At 42.7% G+C, this 19246-nt stretch overlaps 1 protein-coding gene across 4 annotated transcripts in view; it reads right to left on the bottom strand.

Moving 5' to 3' along the window:
* Window positions 1–19246, bottom strand: part of AUTS2 (activator of transcription and developmental regulator AUTS2) — a 794956-nt gene that overhangs the window by 10010 nt on the left and 765700 nt on the right. For 2 of the 4 annotated variants that reach the window (XM_086624619.1, XM_086624620.1), the window contains exons 7-14: window positions 16051–16531; window positions 13913–14166; window positions 12698–12939; window positions 12205–12249; window positions 8065–8160; window positions 6658–6729; window positions 4901–4930; window positions 3561–3632 (exon numbers count right to left, since the gene is read on the bottom strand). In XM_086624619.1, coding sequence (XP_086480745.1) covers window positions 3561–3632; window positions 4901–4930; window positions 6658–6729; window positions 8065–8160; window positions 12205–12249; window positions 12698–12939; window positions 13913–14166; window positions 16051–16531 — 1292 coding nt within the window. The remainder of the gene's footprint in view (window positions 1–3560; window positions 3633–4900; window positions 4931–6657; window positions 6730–8064; window positions 8161–12204; window positions 12250–12697; window positions 12940–13912; window positions 14167–16050; window positions 16532–19246) is intronic. The other 2 variants (XM_086624621.1, XM_086624622.1) reach the window with 2 other exon arrangements.

Here is a 19246-nt window from a genome sequence, read left to right as displayed (position 1 = left end):
TCTTAAAATAATAAAAGCATATCTGAAGAGAAATATGAGTTTGGACCTGATCCCAGGCGATCCCTGTTAAAAGCCGGGTGAAGGCATCACCTGTAGCAGGCACCGCTGCCAGCTGACCCTCTTCCCACTGCAGGATTCCCTCACTAGACAGCTGTGGCAGAGACAAGTCAGTGGGCATCAGAACCGTTGATGTGGCACGTCAGAGGCTGCAGCCCAGAAACGCCCGACGCAGCGCATGTCAGTGGCTCTGGCTGCGACCGAGCAAGCTCGGGGCTAAAATCAATCAAATTACAGATGAAGCGCGTTCGAGTCCAAAGAGCTGAAGCCCCATTTGGACTGCTGGCACTCCAAATCCAAAGCACTGCATGTCACTGTCTTTATATGGTATTAGAATCAGCAGACTTTGGTTTTTAAGGTAAATTTGCTGAGGTAGCCGTATTGTAAACGATACGTGGAGGAAGGATGGGCTCTCCTTTGTGCCATGCACTCGTTTCAGTGGGCCGTGCTTCAATAGTTTTATAGAATGAAGAGAAAAACCAAATTCCCGATTACCTGTGCTGCCAGAACTCCCTAAACACAGATTGATGATTAATTGTGCAGGTCAGCTGAAAGGATTTACAAATGTGTAACACTGAACCAGTAGATCTTAACGGCAATTCTGGAGCATGCTACGCTTTATAAATCAGTATTTAATACTGTGCCAGCTCAGAGTACAGACTATTACAATGATATAAATATGCATATTAAAAAGTTATGACCAAGTTAATGTGCGTGCCTAGTAGCTGTTTTTCAAGTGCCAGCAACATGTCTATGTTGCTATGAGAACAAAAAAAAAAAAGAGAAAAAAAAAAGGCTTTATCAATGTTTTGAGATAATGGCCTGTAAGAATATTGGAATGGAAAAGATGTCCATGTTAAGGTCATGTCTTTTAAGGAAGTACACCGTAGTGCTTTGATAATCGAAAAAGGTTCAGAAAATACAAATGCCTCAGTTGAAGCCTGTGTGCCTGATTTTTATGCTGCGAACTCTTTTTATTCTTCTTTTTAACAACCAAGTTATAAACCTCTGACAAGCATGACTCAGAACAGCAAAATCTGGCTGAAACTTTAATTGCAGCCGTATGAATGGTGCTGTTCTAATAATGAAAAAATCTCCTGTTTGAAGAGGAACAGGAACATCATGGATGTGTTAAAAGATTTTTGAATGTATTGATTTACCTTAAAATAGTACCAAAGAAAACTGATCAGATTTATTTCATGCCCAGTTACTGTTCAGAAGAGCACCCCTCCTGATGGAAATCCTTATGAATGTCTCTGAAGTCCACCAGAAGTGCAACACCTTAATTCAGGGCTCACTAAAATCAGTGTAAATGTCTGCACTAATTTCATGGCATGTTAGATCGGGCCATAAGGCCTTTCCTAAAAGAGAGAGGGCCAATTACGGACCATAAATCCTCTCTTGAATCCCAGCCAGTAACGCACTGGCCAGCCTAAGGAGGAGTGGAAAATTGCCTTGTGCCCAGAGCTGGTATGGAACGCTGGCTTCCTCCGAGAGATTCCCTGGGCGTGCAGACAGGTTGCGTGGGTCTGAACTGGGCGCTGGTGCAGTGGTACGGGCAGGCAAACAGCATCCACAGCTGCATACGATTCTTCCTGGGGTCAGGAAGGTTGTGTTTTAATGTTTCCTATCATGCCTGCTTCTTCAGTGGCTGCTGTTGCCCTCTGCAAGCAATTACTAGCAGTCCAAGTAGTTATCAGGTCTTCCATGCTTTGGCAAGTAGCCTGGTGGCATTGCATGCAAACCTGAAATCTCTGAGTAAATATATTGTATCCCCTGCTCTATGGTCAGGCAGCATCTTCAGCTTGTGCAGAAGAAAAGGCACCTTCACAACCTTGGGCTAGAAGGAGAAATTGTTCTGTATGAGCCTTCAGCCAGAGATTTCACACTTTGTGGTCACATGCAGAGGGGAGGACTTCGTTTTTGTGTAGGAGTCTGACAGCCCACGGGGACATAAACCAACTTGCCTTACCGACTGTAGACCATACCTAATTTTTTGACTGAACTGAGACAGTGAAATACATTTCCCAATTATTCTTGAAATTATCATCATGCATCGCCTCAAAGAGTCAAGTAACTAACATCCTTTCCTGTACTTCTGGGCTTTACTCCTGTTTTTTAACATGCAAGATAGAAAAGTATTAGGTAAAAGAAATGGCTGCATGAAAATGGCATTTATTATGAGTTATAAATACACCAGTATGACCTCTCTCTGAATATCAAATCGAGGAAGATACAAAGGACACAGATAGCATGGGAATAATAATTTCATTTCAAGAAAATACCTTTTCAATAAAACAAAAAAAAAGGACATATAACTCTCTAGGTCCATAATCTTGTCTTTTTTTGATAATGGGAAGATGAATGAAGATCACTAGCAGGGGAAACATAAGGAAGCGGAGAAAAGAGATATGTCTACTGCAGCAAATTAACCTGTCAACCTTGTTTAAAAGGGTTATTTTTAAACTCTATTAGCTGTAGGTTTTACTAGCTGTTCAATATCTTCATATTCTTACAGCACTACCTTACACAATTCAATTGCATACACAGACTGCAAAGTGCTATGGACTACTCCTTAATTTTACTTTCTATTGACTCCTGAAGTACAAGTATGAACAGTAAATAACACCAACTTTTCTTGACTTACTGAAAAACCCGAGGAGCAACAGAGAATTTTTCAGTGACAAGGTCAGCAAAAATATTATAAAGGGAAAGAAACCTTCTTCACAGAGTCCATGTGCAATGAAAATACAGTTAAGAAATGGAAATACTCTAACTATTAAATTAATAAATTATTTGTTTTTCTCGGACATCTGTTTCAGGAGACCCTAAACTGACCATGGCCCATACTCTTGAAGTCTCAAAGCATGTGTAACAAAAGAAGAGATTTCCACCCCCGTGCCTTCAGTGCAACAAGACAGTGTCTGGATAACACTACTCCACCTGAGAGGCTGTGTCTGCCTGAACAGCCCACACACGTACAGGTGCCAACCTCCAGCTATGGGATGGGTTGTGAGAAAAGACTGATGGAAGCCTGTGTGGCCATGTTGGCTAAAGCACTGTGGGACAGGAGAAATCTTCCTGTGCCCTCTTCTGTCCGTGACCATTAATAAGAGGAATGAGATACCTGTGTCTAGCTTTTCCAGACTTGAAAAAAAATAATCTTGATATGTTTGTGTCCTCAGCCATAAATAAAAGCAATGTTGTAGCTCACAGGCACACCCATTTAGCTCTTCCTAGCTACAAGCTGGTTGTTATAGTCCAAGATCTGGTGTCCTTGCTCTGTGGCATCACAGACATTCCTCTGAGACTCTACCTTTAGGTTTTTAATTCTGATATGCCACCACTATGAAACAGAAGGTTATGCTATAATGCTACATATGGTTACTTTAACAAGACATTAGCCACTGTATAGAACTGCTAACAGTGAGAGGCAAACTGTTGCTCTTGCAGGTTTGCACTGGGCAATTCATCTGAAGTGCAGGTGTGCCCAGAAGACTGACCTTGACTTTCTGTTGGTGATGGTATATCTGCCAGGCGATGTGAACATGCATAGCGCACCACTTTCCAGGTTTCTGGAAAAAAAAAAAGGGATACAACATGAATAGGTAACTTTCAAATACCTGTGATGTTTCATTCTAGTTATAGCAGCTCTCGCCTACTCTTAGCCCAGTCTGTTTTGGTCTAGGGGATTCCCTACGCCAAGACAACCGAAAGCAAAGGGTCTCCCTTCAGTGCTTTCCCCCTCCGTCCTCTTGGGAAACCAGAAATGCAAAGGATTTGTCCCTTGCTAAGAAGTTTATCTGGATATCCAGGAATGCTCCTGGTCACTCTTCTCTCCAAAGAAACCCATGCTGGGGTTTTACGAACTCTTGCAATCTTCTGGTGCCACCGGCTGAGAATGCAGCTTCTGTTGTCGAAACCCATGAAACGGTCAGCGAGTTCGAAGTTGCTCTGCATAGCTGGATCGCTTCACAACCATACACTGACTTCATTTCCAAAAGTGCAGCTATTCTAAGACTAGCCTTTCCACCAAAAGATGAAAATGAAAGCACTTTAAAAGATCACTCTGGTTTTCAAGATGAATCTGACTCCCTCATTTATAATTGTTGGTCTTTATCTCCAAATCTTTGGCTTACAAATATACTGAAAAAAATGGAGGTCAGTCAATTCTCTCTGTTTGGGAAGGCTCTTTGCATCCTTCCTGTCACCATGCTGGGGAGGAGAGAGGGAAGAAAGAACCAGAGAGTGCTATTTGGGTTTTCTTGTTGATTTTGTACTCTGTTTCCAGAACACCTGGAAACCTTGCCTGAAAAAGATTCATTCAGGATATACTTTCTCCAATTTCGTTATTTAAAGATGTATAGTTGGCTGCACAACTAACGATTCCTAGATTTAAAAATAATCACAGGAATTCCAGAAGCTCCTCGAACTACTGGTAACTTAAATGCTTCACAAACTATGGCATATGGTCTGCCTTCTATTTCTAGGTGTATATCAACAAACTATTAAAACCACAAAAAATTAAAACCCATCTCACACACACACTCTCCTAAACTCAAGCCTTTTGCTTATTCACAGCAGCTGGCTGTGCTAATGATTTAATGAGTTCACTTGGTTGGTACGATCAAAATACAGACCTTACTGAAAACGTTGAAAAATTTAACAAAAAAACCCTTTTGGATCACTGATGCATGGAAAGAAGGACTGACCACGCTGCTTAGGAAACACGGTGTAAAATACCCAAGACGAAACATGGCGTATTTTTATAATTAGTCTGCTGCTTTCACCCGGTGGGGACTGAGACGAGCTTGACAAACTGTATCACAAGAAGATTTCTTACCCTCAACATGGGCCTGAACGGATCTGTCAACTGTGAAGAAGAAATGACAGCTTGGTTACATGCCTGTCACTCAAACAATTGCTCTAATTAGCAAATTTGTATTGCTTCATTAAGAGATGAAATTAAAATGTTATAATTTTACTTTCAAATGAAGCCCTCCCGGATAATAATTAGTCCTTAGCCTCCGTATTGGAGCCCGTCTCCCTCCCCCCATGGCTGTTGTACCTAAGTGTTGACAAGCAACTAAACAAGCCTCACATAGAGCGCTCTGTCCTCTGGCATCGTCATTAATTTGTTGATTTAATGCTACAAAAATGGCTGGTTAACTACTCTGCAGAAAAACACAGATCTATCCTTTGGGCAAACTTCTGCTCTCATCTTTCAAAGCTTCTTGGCTTGTGAGAAGGTTGGTTAGTGGACAGGGCCACTTTTTCACAGGCTGGATCCAGCAATTGGGTTGGAACGGGCTGGAATGGTGTTTCGGACGTGCCCCTGCACACTAGTGGCAGTGTCTGTTCAATGGCTGTGGCGTTGTACATTCAAACAGCCATCACTGCCTGCCTGCTTGCCTGATGTGTTCTCTGTCACAAATTGGCTTTGTCTTAAATGTTTTACACATTGGAACAGATGTGGGTAAAGAGCAGCTGTATAAAACCCCAATTTTCTCATTATTTGTGTGGCCTGGCTATCGTGGGTAGATTACTTTCTTATTCTCCTTTTTTGCTCTTAATTCATCAATTAACGCTGGAAAAGAAATTCAATTTATCGGATATTTCTCATTTGTTTTGGATTTTCTTTTTTGAAATGCAATACTAAAGGAGATTTATAGGTGTAAGAGGTACTTTGCAGACTCGGTGATGGCACAATACATCATCCTGAAATAATCGAAACTCCACTACAAGTTGAAAGGGAACATAAAGCTAAATGACTTAATGATGAGAGGCTCTAGTTATCTTTTCAATTAGATGAAATAAACAGAAAAGAAAAAACATGGTTCCTTTTGGCATAAAGCTCAACTACAGCACCAATTCAGAGCAAACCAAACTACTGGAACTCGGCACACCCCAAAGAAAAGAGCTCTGTTGTACTCAAAAGTCAAGTCATATCACAACACGGACTTTCAAGGAGAGTCCCCCACTGCTTTTGTCAGAGAATTCTGCTAAAAATGTGGCTGCATGATGTTCCTCAGTGCAAACAACGTATATTAATTCAAACATGCAAACAACCCACGGGCTTTCGGAAAGAACAGAATAAGGCTGAGACAAAATGCTGAGCCAAGAAAATGCTCTTCACATACACCAGAACTCAAAAATCCGGAGGCGCCAAGTGATCAATAAAGTGCATCCGTATTTCACTGGTGCAATCAATGATACAGTAACCAAGGGAATAACTGTCATTACCCACATTAAAAACAATTACAGAGTATAAACATAAATCTTGAAGAGGTTGGTACACTTCTACGCTGAATTGGACTTTCATGCCGTTACCCCTGGGCTTGTGGGCATGCCTGCTGACAGCAAGGAAAGAGCTCTTCCACTGCATTGCATCTGTTTGCTTTTGCTAATGATGATCAGAAGTAAGGATCAAGACTTAAATTGTTCTCATACAACTTCTCTAGCTCTCATTGACTTAAACAATTCAGACTAAGCTTTAGTTTTAGGATGTTAATTTGGATGTATTGAAGATGGTAGCTCTAGCATTCAAGGTTTTCAGAAGGAATAGCTTTACTTGAGAAAAGAATAACGTTTTCTACAGACCCGTGGATCTTTCTGTAGAAGGGTATGTGGGACGGTTCCAGGTCTGGCTGCAACATCAATAGGATTGGAAGTCTAGAAATATCACAAGGAAAGACAGCATTAATGAGTAAGACAATGCATAAAAGAAACTAGAAAGTGAAAAATAATACTTCTTCATCATAAACACTGCCTAAGCAATGAAGATAAACTTTTTAAGAGGAAAGGATAACCATTATGATTCACTTACTAATATACATACTATTATCTCAATTTTCAAACTTTCATTGTCCACGAACTTCCTGTTACTTAAAGTAATCTGAAACATGTGAAGAACAGCAACCGTTACACTGGAAAATCATTCCACTATCAAAAACCTGATATGCAACCAACTTATGATACAGCATCTAAAGCAGAGTTTGAAGGACCAAGCTTATGCTCTGCTGCTTATCAGTAATGCTCTGGAACTGCCTAAAACTGCTGACCTGACGGTCAGCACACAAAGCATCAGTCACCTCTTCAGTCACTGCACAAGGATCTCAACTCCATCCACAATGAACCATTACCATATGGACATTTGGAAAAGGCAACATCCAGTCGAAAAAGAAAAAAGCATTTCCCATTATTTGAATGCAAATATTCAGCTAATATAACAAATGCATGTTTGTGGGGAGAAAAAAAAAATACTACATTTAAACAGAACATCTTCCTGCGTTACAATGAAGAAAAAAGAAATCAGATACAGTACAACTAACCATTAAGTAACAGAGTTAACAGTCTGATTACCATACATATGAAGAATTCCACTAATGAGCTGCAATTTACATATTCAGCCATTATAGTGGATGGGCCAATTTAAGAAAGAAGGTGTCTTCTCTGCAGAAATCTCAGTTCTGATTTCAGTCTTTAGTTGCAAAGACTACAGACTACAGAATATGATTTCCTCCCACTTACAAATCAAGAGTGACTTCATGAGAACAATAGGAAAAAAAAAAAACAACAAACTCATCACATTTATCTATCCTAGCTATCACAAATGAGAGAAGAACTAAATCAGTGTATTCCATTGTGGTGGAGCTGTGGGATAATTATGGAAATGAGTAAACAATAATGATCATGATTTCTTAAAACCTTGATTATTACATGACCTTACATTAATGCGTACTACCTGAGAACTAATTATCTTGCTTCTAACGATGCCATTATATATAATTTTTTTCAAAAATGTATGTAGATATATCTGAACCTAATGAGAAATAACTTCTCTTTGTAGTAAATTTGGAAAAAGCCAATTGTCCTCTGTGGAATTAGGCTGTAACTCAGATGTCAACTGCTCCAGAATCTCAACCACATTCCAAGGCTAAACTGAACGGGGCTCACATCACCAGTGCAGCTGAGCAGTAACAGACATACAGATAATTCCTGTCTTACCTTGGGTTGAAATGCTCCTTGTAGTGAGCCAAAGGGGCCAGTTGGAGGAATCATGGGAGGAATACCTGACACAGCTGGAGGATAGGAGTGAAACAGCTGTAACAAAAAGACAGAAGAACGTTAACTAGAAGCACGGGTCAAAATGAAGTTACGAAGTTGAACAAGACAGTGAACGCATTCCTGCATAATATTAGGGAAATGGTACATGGAGAAAACTGAGAAGCATTGAAGAAGTGATCTCGTTGCAACGATGTTAGTTAAAGCAGTCAATGAAATGGTCACAAATGTCGTGACGTTTAGAGCTTAAAAGCAGTTCCGAAATTGTAAAGCCAGCAACCTGTCCCCTGGATTAGGCCATCATCGCGTCAGAGAGACTTTTTTTTTTTTTTTTCAATTACTAATTTTTAAATCGGATAGAGGTTTTAAATGGTTTCAGTTTGCAAACCTTTTAAGGAGAAAAGGCAGAATACTGAGCCAAGTAAGACTCAGAAATCTACCATTTAAGTGGAAAAAAAACCCCTTACAAGTTCTAGGATATTGTATCATTAAAACTCCATTAGTATGTTAGGATTTTAATAGTATCTGTAGGAAATGAAGAAAATATGCACAATTCTTACTTCTTTAGCCTGAGAGGATATCCTGCCACATCTAATATTAACAGAGACAATCTGATTTGTTAAAACTTATTATTTAAACGAAATGTTGAGGCAGAACCCCCACAAAAATTTTGGGTACTTTTTTATACAGACTACTAAGCACAAAAAAATGCACATTTCCACTGACCTCCCTGATCCTAATGCATCTGTTATACGAAAAAAAAAAAAAAAAAGCTGTTTTGTGCTATTGCAGACAAACATATGGGACACAAGCGAGTAAACCACAACACCCAAATCCTATCTTGTCTCTGTGGTCTGGCTGTGAATCTTTTACTCATGCTGTAATACAGTTAACTTGTCCAATTCCACAGAAAATGCTGAGATCACACACAGAATTGCTTTCTGGTAGGAGTCGGGGGTTCGAAACATCACATTCCAAATACATTCTCACTGTGAAACCTCAGGATCTAACAGGGGACGGCTGCTACCTCCACTGGTACTGCCACCCAAAACCCGACACAGGTTAAATAACCCCTGATACAAACACGCCTCTGAACACAGCTGATCAAAAATCAATCTACTGTATGCTACTTTTAAGATCAAAATAAATGAGTTAATGGCCAATTGAACAGAAGCAGGACTGGGCAAAGTGAAAGACTGGACATGCAGAGTGGGCAAACACTGAGAAAATCACATCCCAGAGTAAATCAGTATCGCAAAGTTTTGATGAATTTGTTTATGCCAGGCATATGCGTGCGCTTAATCCTTTTTCCTTCCACAAGCTTATCTTGGAAGGTCATTTATTCACATTACACTTACTGAAAGCTGAGAATATATTTCAGTATTTCAGAGGTATCAAAAGATTTTTCTGGTTTTAAAGCATGGCATCAAGTCTCCTTTCATAACACTTGTTGTTTTTAATTCTATTTAATTTGAACATGCTCCATTCAATGACGCAGAAAGCATCTGTAGATTAGTTGATACTGAACTGTAGGCATTTGAGAAATCATTAAGAGACACGTGTCCTCATTTACAAGAACTTTTAATGAGTAAAACGTGGTTTAAATCCTCCAGTGTCTTCTGCATTTAATTCTGCGTGTAATGGACTAATTCCAAATGATGGAAAGAGATGTAACACTTAATATTCTATTTGCTATGACTAATAATAAGGAATCCTTTCCTTATAGTTTTATAACAACTGGTAAGTTAATTAAATGCGACCTTTCCTCAAGGTCAGAACTATTAATAAAATATAAACATCATATCTCCAGGATCTCTTTGTATCTGTTAAATTCCTCCACCTTTCAAAATACATCGTTCATAGTCAGTGTTTCCTTTTTCTCCAGCATCCACTCTCTTTTGAGCAACATCTTCCCCTTCTAGCTTGCTTTGGGGAACAATGCAGCAACCACAGCTTTCCTGGGGCCAGGGGCAATGCAGTGCTAAGCTGGACCCAGCATTAACTGGAGCTAAAAGTAATGGCTCACTGTGCTACAGTAAGGCCACCCACCCCCAAAAAAGAAAAGATTTTAAAATCAAAGATGCCAAGAAAGAAATCTGTTTTAAAGCTCTACATGAGCTTCTGTGAGCTGTGTTCGGGCCCTACGCTAAAGTAGATTAATCGATTTTAACTCTCAAACGGACCTTGTCCTCCTGCAAAGTTCACTTACAAGCCTTAAAAACATTGCCAGCTTTTTTTAAGATATCTGAATTCTTGGTGTGGATCTATAGGGGAAACTCTTGTCACAAGGAAGAACTCTATGGACGTGACACAGTTCCACAGTATTTCTCCAACAGGAAAAGCCCTATCAGGTATGCACTTATGCCAGCACAAGTACGCTTGTTGATACTGCAGCTGCTCAGGAAGCTGCTGCAAGCAGTTACCTATATATTCTATAGGCATAGCAGAAGAGAGCGCTGAAATGCCCTGGCCAGTCTGGCCTTGCTGCAGTTACGGACCGTTGACCCAATGCAACTTGTAGCCACCACGTTGATCACCTGGTAGTTGCTTGCGCAACATCCAACAGGCGCAATGGCGATTGTTTTGCAACCACTTCACAAGGACAAAGCTTTTCCGAAGGAAAGGCCGGGGAGGCGTAACGGACCAGATCTCTGCTGGTTCAGTAGCATGGCCCAGTGCCTCACGCAGAACAACGGGAAGCCTTCCCTTGCTTGAAAGGGGGTAATACCATGACCTTTACAGTTCAGGCAACTGCCAGATTTATAAGAGATTATGTCACTGAATTTGAAAAGCAGATACAGTTGGAGACTTTTGCGATGTTTCCTATATTACATGTCAACTTCTGTGCTTTATTTGTCTGAAATTCATTTACCTACTTCCCAGTGCCGTGTTCTTGCCTGAATGGACATGCCACACTGCTGATAATCTATCTTTTGAATCCGTGTGAAGCTCAGCAAGTAAGAGTGCAACAATTTTGCAAACAATGATGCAAATGAGCAACATTAACCTTGTGAGTAAAAGTGATTATCCCAGGCTTAATTGTTTGCCTAATGCTCCTAGAGCTCTGATCCTGCAAATGCTCTGGTAGGGTTAAAGTAACTCAAAGGAGGTGTCAGAAATTAACAGGACTATTCGGATGGACTCCAGGCATGAGCTGTTAAACTGTGTTTAATTGGTACAACAGAAAGCATCACGTTGTCATCTTAACCAGTTTTTTTTTGCCCAGTTCCGCTTCTAAGCAAAACCAACACATAAAGCCAAGTGCTTTGCAAATTTCTGAGTGCTGATGCAGTACTCCTTCTCTCATCAAAATATCACTATTGGATTTAGAAATTCTTGTCCTACTCAGTCAGACACCTGCCTCTGCCAACATGATGAAGGAAATGCAACCCATATTTCAGCAGCAAATCAATCAGTAGATTCAAACCCTTAAGAGCAGAAGCTTTACAATTAACTGGAATATTAAAAGTCAGTTCATCTCAATAAACAACATTTTTGGTAGCTCTTATATAAACACATCTAGTGCATAGCTGGATTGATATCGCTGTCATCCAACAGAGCTTTCAAAACATAACAAGCTCAGTGGATCAGATGTGCCTTTGAAATCTGAAGAATAAGACAAGTTTTCAGGTTTTATAAAACAAAATATGATATATTAGGAAAACTATTAGATTACCTATCCCTGAAGGATTTGTATGATAGTTTGTCATTTCATTTCAAGTTTCTTAGGAAAAACATCAGTCTAAGGGTTTGTGGCACAACTGAAACACAGTGATGAAATTACTCTCTCCTGCTTCATGTAACAGAGTCAGCTCTTCTGTCTCATCTTTTTCACATCAAACTTGTCTCCAAATGGTGTATGAGCAAGAGATCTTTTGATTGGAAAAGCTGATACTGCATCTTTATCAGAAACAAGCACCACGAATGCAAGCCTTCGAAAGCCAAAGCAACCAAGAACGATAATGGTAAATCCTGGAGTGATGATTAGGGAGAGATTCGACATTGTGCCACTGATTGAGTGGTGATCCCAGCCCACCACAGAAAAGCAATTAAGTCAGTTTTAAACAGAGTAATAAAACTCACACTGTGACGGTAGAAGGGGTCAACTTTTGTAGGGTATTTGTCAAACTGCAAAGGGATCAAAGCACAAACTAGTTACTTTATATTTCCTTGCTTTACTTCTGTTGGTAAAATAGAAGACTACTTCTCTATCATTTAGCAACCAACAGAGGGGAAAAAATATGCAGAAAATTAGTTTCCGGTCAAACTGTTTGGGATTTTTCTTTCTTCAAGATAAACCAAGGTCTTTATGAGACAGCAAAAAGGAGGAGGCACCAGAGTGCACCACTCCAAGCACTGGGAAGTCCCACTTACGAGCGCCCCTTCGGCCAGCAGCCTCGTCCCTCAGCCCTGCCCTGCCACCTGAGCCTGTCACACGCGTGACAATCGCGAGGAAGGGACAGTCCTTCCTCTCCTACCCAGCCACACCTGGGCAGCAGAGTACTCCTTCCCCGCAGCCTGGCAAATTCTGAAATTTTCATAATAAAGAATAGAGTTGTGCTCTACTTATCCTCACATTTCTGCCTGGGGTACGCACCATGGGCGGTGCTGGCGTTGGCATGATGGCAGTGGGTGGGATGGCGTGAGGGAAAGGCGTGAAGGTGTGCTGGTGTGTGTGTTGGTGTGTGTGCTGGTGCTGATGCTGGTGCTGGTGGAACTCGGTCCTCAGGTATGGCGGCGGGCCCAGGGAGGCCCCGCGATCCGCGCTCTGCGAGGCCAAAAACCGCGTGTTTAGTTCCTGACGGAGAAGATCTTGTTCTGAAATACAAACAGCAAAACAACCCTTCGTGAGCTCAGGGACTTCTCCAGACTTTGTGCCACTTACTTTTTGCTGGCTGTGGCGTGGTAGCAACGTCATATTGAAAACTCCCAGGTGGTAAATCACGACATTGGACAGGGTAAGAAAGTGCCCTCAGATCTTCCCCAAAGGCCTCAGAGACAGAAGAAAGTCTCCATTTCCCCTCTCTCACCAAGCCTGTCTTCACTACAGCATTCCTCTGAGCATTACTCCGAGGGTTCTCCCTAAATTTGGATGGACAGGGACATAGTCCTAAACAGGTGAGGAGGTATGGGTACACTGGAGTGAGTAAACATGAGTGGCTGCTCCCAACACGAGTAGCCTGCTGCATGGACACAAAACAATGTTTTTACTGAAATGCTGATAATCCTTCATTTTCTTTCCCCAGTTCCCTCTTAGTGACCTGGGAGGAACAGACATTTTACATCTCCCCACAGTCCAAGTCTAAGAGAGCACAATTTTCTCCACTGATAAAAATCTCAACATTTCCTTCCCACCCCCAAAATGTTGCACGTACACGAGCTCAGGACCACTGTGTGCTCAGCCACTGAAGACCTTCCCTCTGGGCAGGGAAGTAACGCTGAGCACAGACCACAGTTGAACCACAGACGTTCACTAAAAGGGTCACAGATTCTGTGCAGGCACACTAGGAACTCTACTGTGTTTTTACCACGGGGAGAAAAAAAAAATAGACATGGAAAAAGCACAGCCTTCCAAAAATACACATTCCCAGGGCAAAAGCAAAGTCATCGGGTATGTCTCCGTGGTTTTTGACTTTGATACCACTCCGGATTGCTCAGCAATGAGTACAGCCTCTCCCCATCCAACAGCCCTCATCGCATGCACCAAGAAGAATTATTCTGACTAAAACTGGAGAATCAGCTTCATACGCTGCACTAGACACGCTTGGGCCACGACGCGTCCGTCTCTTACCTGAGTAAGTACTACCAGCTGGGTGTCCTGGAACCTGCAGTGTCCCTGACGTCAATGGAGGTGGAGGAGGCAAAGCCGTAGGAGGGGCAAACATATTGGGGTGATGTGGGTGTGCGGGGGGCTGAAGGGTGGGCGTGAAGGTGTGCAGCGGGCTGTGGCTGGGCAGAGAGAGGGGGAATGGTGAGGCCGAGGGATGGTGGGATATGTGCGGAGGAGGGGCCTGAGTCTTGGCAGGAGTGCTGCTTCTGCTGCTGCTGTTAATGAAAAGAAAAGCAATTAAGCATTGCATGGAAGAGAGAAAAGCTCCAAACGTACACGTACACAACCCCACCAAGCCACGTGGCTCACGTTAAACACCTTACTAAGCTATGTATTACAAATGCAAGTTACTATTCTACTTCCCTAACAATATCACCATGATACTCCTTTCTTCACTAATCTGCTGTATCTTTTCTAGGATCTTTTACTTCCTGTGGTCTCTCCATGCCAAAACCCAAGACGTTTTCTCCCTCTCTGTAAGAGGGCGATATTCTGTCCTCCAACAACACAGGAATGACACACAACGGAATATTCAGCCCTGTGCGTTAGTTACTTAATTATCAGGTCCTTTCTTAGTACTTAAAGGGGGCCTACAAGAAAGCTGGAGAGGGACTTTTGACAAGGGCATGTAGTGATAGGACAAGGGGCAATGGCTTTAAACTGGAACAGGGGAGATTTAGATTGGACATAAGGAAGAATTTTTTCACTCAGAGGGTGGTGAGGCACTGGCACAGGTTGCCCAGAAAAGTTGTAGATGCCCCATCCCTGGAAGTGTTCAAGGCCAGGTTGGATGAGGCTTTGAGCAACCTGGTGTAGTGGAGGGTGTCCCTGCCCATGGCAGGGGGGTTGGAACTAGATGATATTTGAGGTCCCTTCCAACCCAAACCATTCTATGATTCTACATGACTGCTTCCAATTTATGTTTTCAAGCAAACGAAGCTCAAAATCAGTGATTACTGCGTTAATAAAAGTTTAATTTTTTTTACTATAACTTAGTAAGATGAAAGACTGCAGAAGAAGTGAAACGAAGTTGAGAAGGCAACAATGGATATATGCTTATTGTACAGTTAACGCCTCTCTCTATCTCCACAATATAAAGAGATAAGACGAGTCAGCAAAATAAATATTTGCAATTACATTGGTAGCAATTTTTCCGGTTTCATTTTGTACTAATGAGTATTTAAAATATATTCACATAGTGCTTAATTGTACCTGTCATTATTTCAAGTAATGACACGCTTCTGTTGCAGTGACTTTTAAAGACAAGCAATACTGACTAGGTTAAAAATAAATCAGTCTTCAGCACCTCCCAGTCTTTAGTCAAACCCTGAAGCAACTGTAATGCTGTTCACCAGGTCTTGAAGGATACCATCTGTCTGCTGGAAGCTCACATTTGGGGAAACATGACCTCGTGTCGACAGCATTAGCTTACAGTAGGGGAAACCTGAGGTCCTTGACTCACAGAGACTTCACTGTGAACATGTGGTTTAATCTCTCTGTTCATCTTTGTCATCCCCTATAAAAGGTGAGGTTTATCTCACTGTGGCCAGGTGAAGAGAAAAACACTGAAGACTGCAAGGTGTCAGCAGCGCAGGAAAAAATTAAGCTTTAAAGTCACTGGTGCAAGACCATTTGCGCTGGGCTGTCAGCAGGGCCAACAGCAGCTGTAATGCATTCCTGGCTCTAGGGCATGTCAGTAGTTGGAGAAAGTAGATGATGTTTACAGGGATGGGAGAGTAAAAGAAGTTAACCTTCAGAGAGCAGCCCAACCTGCAAGAACTGGGATCTCCTTCTCCTGGTCTATATCGCATAAAATCCCCTCCAAAAACCCGAGTACACAACGACAGGCAGGAAAAGTAAAAGCAAATTAAGTGCTTGAGAATATCTAGCATTGATGGGAACGCTAGATCAGAAATAAAGTGATCCTGGCTGATTTCAGGCGAAAGGCACAAAGTTCCCTTATTTCCCAACGATGGGATGGGATGTGCTGTTACTTCTCTCCTTGAGCTAATTCATCTCCACTTCCTCCAGGCACCGTAACGCATCACCACCAGGCAAAGACACGGGGTTTCGGTGCACATGCGTTCCTGTTCACCCACCTTAAGCTGTTGAGGCTTAAACTGCTGCTGTTATAGGCAGAGAGTGGCTGCGAGAGGCTCTGCGAGGCTGGATGGGGCTGCACCGGCGGGAGGTTCGGATGAGCTGGCTGCACCGGCGACTGCGGCCGGGGCGGGTGCTGGACGGGCGGCTGCGGCGCGGGCGGACGGGTGGCTTCTTCCGGGGCCGGTGGCAGCTGTGCGGCTTGCGGCGGGGGCGGCTGGGCAGGAGCCTCCGGGCGCGGGGCAAGCGCAGGGCTGGGACAGGGCACCTCCGGCTGCGGCTCCAGGGGCTGGGGCTGGGCCAGAGGCTGCGTCACCTGAGGACAGGGGTCTTTAGGCACCACGGGCTCAAGTATTGGGTCTTTACTGCTGTCCTGGCTCTTCTCTTGGCTCCTTTCTAATCCTGATATTTTCGGGACAGGCGGGCCCCTAGCACCAGGGTCGTCATTCTCAGCTAGTGCACTGACTCCTAACTCTTTATCTGCAACAACAAAAGAAAGAGACAAAACAGTTGAGTGTGCGACAAGACGGACAAATCATAGAATCATAGAATGGTTAGGGCTGGAAGGGACCTTCAAAAGTCATCTAGTCCAACCCCTCTGCAAGGAACAGGGATATCTCCAACTAGATCAGGTTGCTCAGGGCCTCGTCCAACCTGGCCTTGAACGTCTCCAGGGATGGAGCATCCACCACCTCTCTGGGCAACCTGTTCCAGTGTTCTACAACTCTCATGGTAAAAAATTTTTTCCTAATATCCAATCTGAATCTACCTCCCTCTATTTTAAAACCATTACCCCTTGTCCTATCACAACAGGCCCTCCTGAACAGCCTCTCCCCATCTTTCTTGTAGACCCCCTTGAGGTACTGGAAGACTGCTATAAGGTCACCCCGGAGCCTCCTCTTCTCCAGGCTGAACAGCCCCAACTCTTTCAGCCTGTCCTCATAGGAAAGGTGCTCCAGCCCTCTTATCATCTTCGTGGCCCTCCTCTGGACCCTCTCCAACTGGTCAAAACCAAGTTAACTGCTGTGCCAGAGTCACACTCCGGGCAGTTACACTGTTTTCATCAAGGACCACACCAGCGTGAAATCAAATCGAATCCAAAGTAATTTCCAGCAGCATTCTGAACCCCCAAGTCCTCCTCCTAATACTACTCCTTCTTTAGCATAAGGAGAAAGTTTCTGGTTGTCTTCGCTAAAGGATAACAAGCAAGTTGAGCTTGGTGAAGTGGTTCAAGCGCTCTAAAACCTTGAGCCAGACCTCCCCAAAAATCCCCACCTCTGCCCTAGGGAAAACACCAGGAGGGGTTGTGCTTTGCTCCGTTCTGTCTCTGTAGCACAATATACATCAGGTCCTCCATACTGGCCTCCTGGGTCCTGTCTCCTAGGGAGGCATTTCCCATCTTTCCCATGCAGCCATGCTAGTGTTTCATCGATGTTTAAGAAAAATTGGATTTGCACAATAATTGCATGACTCCAAGATTTGGGGCCATAAAACAGTGCTGATAAATTTGTAAGTGTAGGCAATATCACCTGTACGTGTATTTGGCAAAAACAGTCCCTAAATGATCACATAAAACCCACTGAAATTACCTACTGAATCCCGTGAGCACAAATTGCTGCGGTGCGAGGGGCAGAGCTCCGCAGGAAGCCAGGCTCCACCGCGTTCTGCTCCCACAACTGCTTGTTTTCTGGGCACATCCTTTTATCCCTGATTACTAGTACACGTTTACTACAACATCTCTATCGCCTGGGCTGCCAAACAAACCAAACAAAAAGGTTAAGGGATACATATTTTTGCCTCGAGTTTTCTTTTGGTGACATGAATTTTGGACATTACTTTTCAGAAGAATGGCCAAAGAAGTTGAAACGCAACGTGGTTAGTCCTGACTGTGTTTTCTTTAAAGACATGAGATTTGGACAACACACTGTGCATGGGATCTGCCTCTCGCTTTCTTTCTCCAATAACTGTCCTCAAAATAAACCACCTGGTAGAGAAGAGGGACCTTGTTTAGCACGACTATTTTCTGTTATTGTTACTCTGTCATCACTCCCTTACTGACCCACTGAGGGAACGAGCAATACGAGCTCTGTGCCTTGTTACACAAAGTCTAAACCTTCAAACACATACTAGTGTGAGGCTTTTTTTCCTTTGGCTGCTCATGGAATGACTTGGTTTGTTTTCCAACTCTTTAATAACAATGAATATTACTATAATTTTAACAATTCCTGCAGTGGAGCTTGGCTCACTGGGGCTCTACAGCATTTTCCCATTTGAGTTGCTCCCCAGAAGTTCTGCCAGTGACTATTTGATGCCTGACACCCCTTTAAACAAATCTGGGGGAATGTTGCTGACACAGCACTGGAAAAGGCAATGCCTGCGGTCAGGCAGGGGGAAGCAGGAGCATCATTTAGGGCAGTATCACACAGCAGCTCCGAAAAGGTGGACTTAAACCTCTGGCAATTACAGAAATGAAGCATAAGGGAGACACACAAGATTCAAAGGGGCTTGGGACAAGCTCATAGTTAAAATAAGTATCCAGGGTTCTCAATAATCTTCAGATAGGAAAACTTTACTCGTTCTTCTGCAAATTTTAAGAGGTAAACTGAATAAATGCCTAATAAAATAATATACATTCAAAGAAAACCGTTGACAGCTACCTTGTTCAAACCCTGAAGTAACGGAGTGCAAATAAAGATGATGGCGAGCGCACTCTGCCAGTCCACAGCCTGGGCACACGCAACACTCTTTGCCAACCTCTGAATCACTAAAGCTGCCTGAGATAGTGGCAGAAATGTGTCAAATATGTTTCATCACTTGGGTTTAATTTCATGCAGAGATTAAAAAAAAAAAACATGTCAGGCCCCCTATTTACAGGCCATATGCAATAGGGAGCAGCCTGGTGAAATGGAGTTCACATTGGTTTAATAGTTTGTGGACAAGAGAAGGGAAATAAACCTTTTGGGGGTAAAAGGGAATAAAGAGGAGACAAAGAGAGAGAGAAAACAGGGGGGAAAAAGTAAACAGACTTATTTGATGAGGACATGCTTTAATCACTTCTGGAGTATGCCATCTGTAACAGGCACAGAGGCTCCTCCACAAATTTGGATCAGAAGAGTATGGGGGCAACAGTGGGACTCCGGAGGAATAAAAATAATTACTCTGCTGTATGCCCAAGGTCTATCTCATTGCAATTAA

Source organism: Tauraco erythrolophus, chromosome 21 (genome assembly GCF_009769465.1).
Source record: "Tauraco erythrolophus isolate bTauEry1 chromosome 21, bTauEry1.pri, whole genome shotgun sequence".
Taxonomy (NCBI): Eukaryota; Metazoa; Chordata; class Aves; order Musophagiformes; family Musophagidae; genus Tauraco; species Tauraco erythrolophus.
Note: the sequence above shows the minus strand (reverse complement) of the source record. Positions and strands in the feature narration are given on the sequence as shown.